This window comes from Eschrichtius robustus, chromosome 8 (genome assembly GCF_028021215.1).
Source record: "Eschrichtius robustus isolate mEscRob2 chromosome 8, mEscRob2.pri, whole genome shotgun sequence".
Lineage (NCBI taxonomy): Eukaryota > Metazoa > Chordata > Mammalia > Artiodactyla > Eschrichtiidae > Eschrichtius > Eschrichtius robustus.
This window is the reverse complement of record NC_090831.1, coordinates 16759389-16765388: the sequence shown is the minus strand read 5'-3', so window position 1 is coordinate 16765388 and position 6000 is coordinate 16759389. Positions and strand designations below refer to the sequence as shown.

General features: G+C 38.3%; 1 protein-coding gene across 1 annotated transcript in view; it reads right to left on the bottom strand.

Annotated features, from left to right (window-relative positions):
- Window positions 1–902: 902 nt before the first annotated feature.
- SLC26A3 (solute carrier family 26 member 3) overlaps window positions 903–6000 on the bottom strand; it is a 28641-nt gene continuing 23543 nt past the window's right edge. Inside the window, exons 17-20 of the mRNA XM_068549915.1 lie at window positions 5721–5775; window positions 2929–3071; window positions 2740–2805; window positions 903–926 (exon numbers count right to left, since the gene is read on the bottom strand). Of these exons, the coding sequence (XP_068406016.1) occupies window positions 903–926; window positions 2740–2805; window positions 2929–3071; window positions 5721–5775 (288 nt within the window). The remainder of the gene's footprint in view (window positions 927–2739; window positions 2806–2928; window positions 3072–5720; window positions 5776–6000) is intronic.

Genomic DNA, 6000 nt, shown 5'->3' with positions numbered 1-6000 from the left:
GAAGGGTACTTTGACAATAAACATTCAGAGGTGAGATCTAAAACAATTGAGGCAACTTTTCCCATTGACAAAGTGGTTTGATGTTGAACAGAGGCCACTGAATCTTTTTCTGTTGGTGATGATGTTTAATTTCTATTACATAAAATAAATACAAATTTGCACCAAGAACAGTTCCAGCAAAAAAGAGAAACATGCTGAATCTCATTCTCCAGCTGAATTGAGCTCTAGAGCTGTTACCCTGTGAGTTACAAATAATGACCAGCAGTGAAGAAAGAGTCAAAAACTAGTTATAGTTACAGATAGGGCATTAGAAGGATTGTATCTAAATCTGGATAGGAGGTTGAGTGCTTTAAAAAGCTACAGTAATCATAAAATCTGGGCAAAGAAGTCTCATTGCAGGGGGTTTAGAAGATTCTCATGTAGCAGGTTTCCAGTCAGATCACTATAAAGAGGACCCACAGCAAGCATGTTTCAGAAAGCTAACAAGAAATTTAACAAAGCAAGACACACCCACTATACAATTGATTTTTTTTTAATGGATATATATTAGTATGAACTATACAAATTACAAGATTCAAAGCAGTGGCGCAAATGCACTGCAAAATATGCGCAAAGGTAGTGACTTGGATGGAAATCTGTCAGTGCTATAAAAATACGTACAAACAAAATAATTTTCCTTTGATAAATCTACAAGGTATAAAATTAAGAGTATTTACATAATTGCCTACTAGATATGTGAAAAATATACCATGCTAGAACAATCTCGTTCCAAAGTTTGAAACATAATTTCTTTCAAACAAAAATATTCTTCATACAATGTATGAACTTATCAATAACTTTCTGGGTATAAAGTTGTTCTTTATGTGACAGTCAGATGAGGATCCCTCTGAATTATATTTTGATTAGAATTTTGTTTCAATGGGTACCTGGAAGAAGACAGAAAGTTCTTGCTTTAAAAGACTTGTTAAGTTCTATCCCTCTTAATAATCATATCTTGTATTTAAAAAGAGTAAATGTGGTCAATCTGATTAAAATTGGGAGCTAGAACTTACCAGAGTCACCAACAAGTTTTTTGTCTTCAGTTTTAATGATCAAATACCTTTCACGACTACTTGGTTAACGTAGAACCATGTGATGCCATGTTGTAACAGAGGTGTACTTTCAAAGGCCTAATTTAACTTAACCGAAATAACGATATAATTTGTTGTAGTAATATATTTCTTCACATTTGTTACAGGGACCATACAAACTCCAAGGGGCTATGTGTGCTGGTCAGGGACACTCAGCTTTTACATGAATCACCACTGGTGGCCTAACCACGACTGCTGATTTATCTTCCTCTAAGTAATGCAAAGAGCTCGTGTTAAATGTTTCTTTTTTTTAAATATAGGGAAACAGGTACAGGATGGTATTGACTACATTCTGTTTGACAGTTCGTTCTAAAGCTTTGATTGGACATCAGATTTAAATTCTGTTCCTATACTTGATCCTTTAAAACTTGGTGACAATTCTGAATCCAACAACTGGGCAGAGGGTTTCTGGTAAGGCTCTGTTTATGGGGGCCTCAGGCAAGGTGCTAGATGTGGGGTTTTCTGGAAAACAGCCCTGGGAAACAGAATCATGGCTCTCCTCTCCCCCACCAGGTCTAATTTTCTGGAATGGCTTTTTCATCTAACCTTTTTCTGTTTGATAAAACTCTTAATAATCATCCAGGCTTATCTTATGCTATACATTGCTTCATTTCTAATTTAAATCCCTTTTTGCTATTCTTCTTAGACCTTTCTTCAAATAAGAGAAATACCACCAGCCACTTCCCGTACTTGAAGACAATCATTAGATTCTTTCCCAGGACCCTCACATCCATTAGTTTTTCACCAAAGGATACAGCCAGTATAACATAATGTGCAGAACATAGATCTTGACATCAGACAGATCTTGCTTCAAATCCTGTTGTTGTCACTTTGGTGTGTGACCTTAAGCAAATTAGTTAAGCTCTCTGAGCCCTTCTAATTTCCTCATTTGTGAAATGAAGATATCTTCTTTGCATATTGTTGTAAAGATTGAGATCATGAATGTAATGCACCTACCATATACTTGCCTTACAGCAGACACCCATTTTGATTTGTAGTTCTGCTTTTCCCAAACTAGAGACAGTCCCTTATAGTAGTGAATATTCTAGAAATGAATATTCTAGAATGAAATGGCACTATCCAGTTAAATGATGATTTGGCAACTCTTTCAAGTAAGCAAGTAAAGGAACCTAACTTTCAGTGCTGGGCTAGGCACTGTCTAGGGGCTTCCCATGCATCTGGGGGTCAGGAGGTGTACATTAGCTTCTCAGCTCCGTCGTGAATTCATCTGTAGATGGAAACAGTGATTCCTTCCCTGCCTCGTGGATTGACAAGACCAGAATAAGATCTTTGTTGTAAGTACTTTGAAAACATAAAACGTTCTCTCTCTCTATGCTCAGTATTGTGCTAAGAGATCGAGTATCACTATTTTCCATCCTTTTTTTGTACTGGTCTGAGCTTATTTCCCCCCAAAGTCCCTATGAGATTGACGTTGCTTCAGTTTTCTTTCTTTCTTTTTTTTTTGTTATCGCTTCAGTTTTGTAGGGATGAGGCACAGAGGCTCAAACAGGTGCTGGACTTCCTGCAGTGTGCTGGAAGAGGCCTCACTATTTTAAAAAGTTTTTTGTCCTAATGTCTAGATACAGGTAAACCTGCTGAGGAATCTTACCTGGCATTCCCGATTACGTAATCCTCCATTTGTGTTTATGGTGAAATCAAGTTTTGCTTCTTTTTCCTGAAAAACCAGGATGGAATTATGGATTAGGAATATATTTTTTTAATGTTGAAAAATAAAGGGAAATTTAAGAAGCACAGATGGTTGGTTATACAAATGTGAAAGTCGCCAAAAAGCTGGTACCTGACTGGGATTAAACTTCGAAGTACTGTAATCTTTCTTCATCAAAATATGCAAAACAGCATCATGGATTGTTAAGAAGAATATTGAGTCCTTGACTTCATCATCAAAAAATTCACACCGTGCAAGCTTCTCAATGAAGTCATCTGAAGAGAGGAAAGAAAGAATAACAGGAAGAAGTAATTGTTTGGCTATGGGTTTCTCCTTGAGGTCGGGGATTTGAACTTCCATTTGCAAATGTGCATTTCACTGATGTTTGGTTAAGTGTTTAGGGGTTGCAATGGTACGATACCAGTGTACCATTAGTACAATGTCTTCTGGAACTAAAGGACACCTTTCTAAGAAAATTACACATATAATGTGTTCATGTAAAAAGAAAGAAGGAAAAGGTTCAAATGAGAAAAACTTTTAGGCAGGAGCCTTGTGAGTTAATCTCCCTCGTTAATGACTGGAGCATCAAATGTAGCTTATTACTAAAAGCTGAGATTCTGCCAAAATAGAACATATACTCATGGACCAGTGCCATGGTTCTGGATTTACTAGTTACTTACTTTAGTCCCTTTTCCCAAAGCTGCTGGGTGCTATCAGAAAACATCTTGCTTGGCACCGTACATCACCTCTCCAGTCATCTTTGAGGAATTCTGTTCTTGTAGGCACTAACCAGCATTGTTTGCACAGATAACCAAATATTACATCATGTCTACTATATGCAAAGCTCTGGCTGGGTAATATGAAGGATCAAAAGCTAAGTTAGACATGAATCTTGTCCTGGAGTGAAGGTAGAGAACTTATATACTATCTTAATGAAAGGGAGATTGTTGTAGAATCATAAAGGCAGGAAGCAATCTGATTTTTTTCTTTAATGTTTTTTTGGGGTCTTAAATAATGCCTAGCACAAGGTAGGTCCTCACATTTTTGAAGAATGAATAAGAGAGGCACAGATCATGTGCTATGGAAATTCAGAGAAAGAAGGGTAAAGGTTGTTTCCTCTTGGCAGGATTCTGGGAAAACTTGATGAAGCAGATACTGTTTAAAAGAATGCCTAGGATCTGGAGAAAGAAGGATGAAGAGAAGGTATGAAAGGGTGGAGGTGGGAAAGTCTGTTCAGAAGCAAACTTTCAACATCGACAAGACCTAGCAGTGTCTGAGGGAGAGGGAGAGAGGAGGGCATTGTGGTTGCCAGAACCCAGGATGCAGGTGGGTGGTGGTGTGCAGTGAGAAGGAAGGTGATGATCTTAGTTAAGGACAAAGAGCGATGCCAGGCAGCAGAGGCAGGAGGAAAGGACAATCTTAAAAAACCTGGGATGATGGAGAAAGAATAAAATTGTTTTAAGAGGTTAAAGGGTTACTGAGATTAAGAGAATATTTTTAGTTATAAGGAAGCCTTGAAAGTAGAGTATATCTGTAGATTTTATGGATAGGAGCCAGTAGAGAGCAAAAAATTAAAGATGCCAATTTCACGCCTCCCTCAATTTCACTTGTCCTCCCCCTCCCTAAAATGCTTTCCCCCAAGATACTGTCAAGTTTGACTCCCTCACTTCATTCCAGTCGCTGCTCAAATGTCGCATTACTGGACATCCTTGATCACCTGTCTAATATAGCACTACCCCTGTGGCTCTATGTCTCTTAACCCTGCTCTTTTCTTCACAGTGCTTATCATTACCTGAAATATCTTTTTGTTTATTATCAGGCTTTCCCACTAGACTATAAGTTTCATGAGAAAGATTAATGGGATGAGTCAGAAAATGGGATGGGAGAATATTCTAGGCATGGACAAAGACACTGATTAGTTCTTGCAGAGGACTTAGATGAGAAATGATAAGGATCTGGATTAAGGCTGTAGAAATGGAGAGGAAGAGACTGATTCAGTAGGGAATATTTATGGTCACTCACTGAATATAGAGGGATGGGGAGGAGAAACTAAAGACGGCTCCAAGATTTCTACTTTGGGCAACTGGGTGGGTATGTGGTGATGCAGTGATCAAGATAGAAAAGGAGAAGGAGTAGTTTTGGGAGGGAAGGTAATATATTTAGTTTTGAATACATGTATCTTAGGTACTTGGAGGACATCCAGATGGTTGAATACGTGGGTCTGCAGCTCAGAAGAAAGGTCTGGGCTGAAGGTGTAGTTAGCAGATTCATTAACCTGTAGACATACTTGCAGTCATAAGCATGCTAAGAGATTGACTTAGAAAGAGTTGATAGAATTAGAACTATAGGGTTTAGGTTTGAACCTTGGGCAAGACTGCGGCGTGGAGAGGAACCAATGTCAGACACTGTGGAGCTCTGAGAGTGGTGGGAGAGGACTCAGAAGAATGGTCTTGCAGAAGTCAGGGAGACAGAGGCTAAAGAAAGGGTCAATGCTAAAGTAAGCTCCAAGAGAATGAGGCTGGGATGGGGGTGGTTGATCTTGACAACCTGGACATCATTGATGACCTTGGCAAGGGCAACCTCATCAGTGAGGTGAAGCAGAAACCAGGTAATTATGGGCCGATGAATCAAGGGAGGTGAGGAAAAGAGAAAACAAGCCTACTTTTCTAGGAAGTTTAGGGTAAACAGTGGTTACATATTCACTCCTTTGCTGCCTGTTAAACTAGGATTCAAACTGTAAAGTTAATTACATATTGACACAACTCAAATATAAAGATGCTGTTTCCCTAGAGATTTCTATTGGAAATCTACAAATTAGATTTCCTTCTTGGTGATCATAAAAAGTGCCTGTTCTTTGGAGAAGCTGTCTAGATTGAGAGTTAGCAGTGAAGAAGTTGTCAGAATATAAAAACAAAACAACTTACCATCAGTTCCAACAATATACACATCTACCTGAATCCTGATAAATTCTTGCAAGATCTGTTAAAAAGAAAGTAGATCTTCCTTAGGGAACAGTTTCACTTGTCAGAATCATAAAGAAAACTATCATAATTGTGTCTTAGGGTGATATGTTGCTTTCAGAGCCTTTTATATTTTGAAAAGAGACAATAGTATAGAGATACTAAAGTTAATAACAAGGCTCTAAGACAGAAAGAAAGAAATCCGAAGGAAAGAACTCTAAGGAAGGATGATGGGAAAATGTTC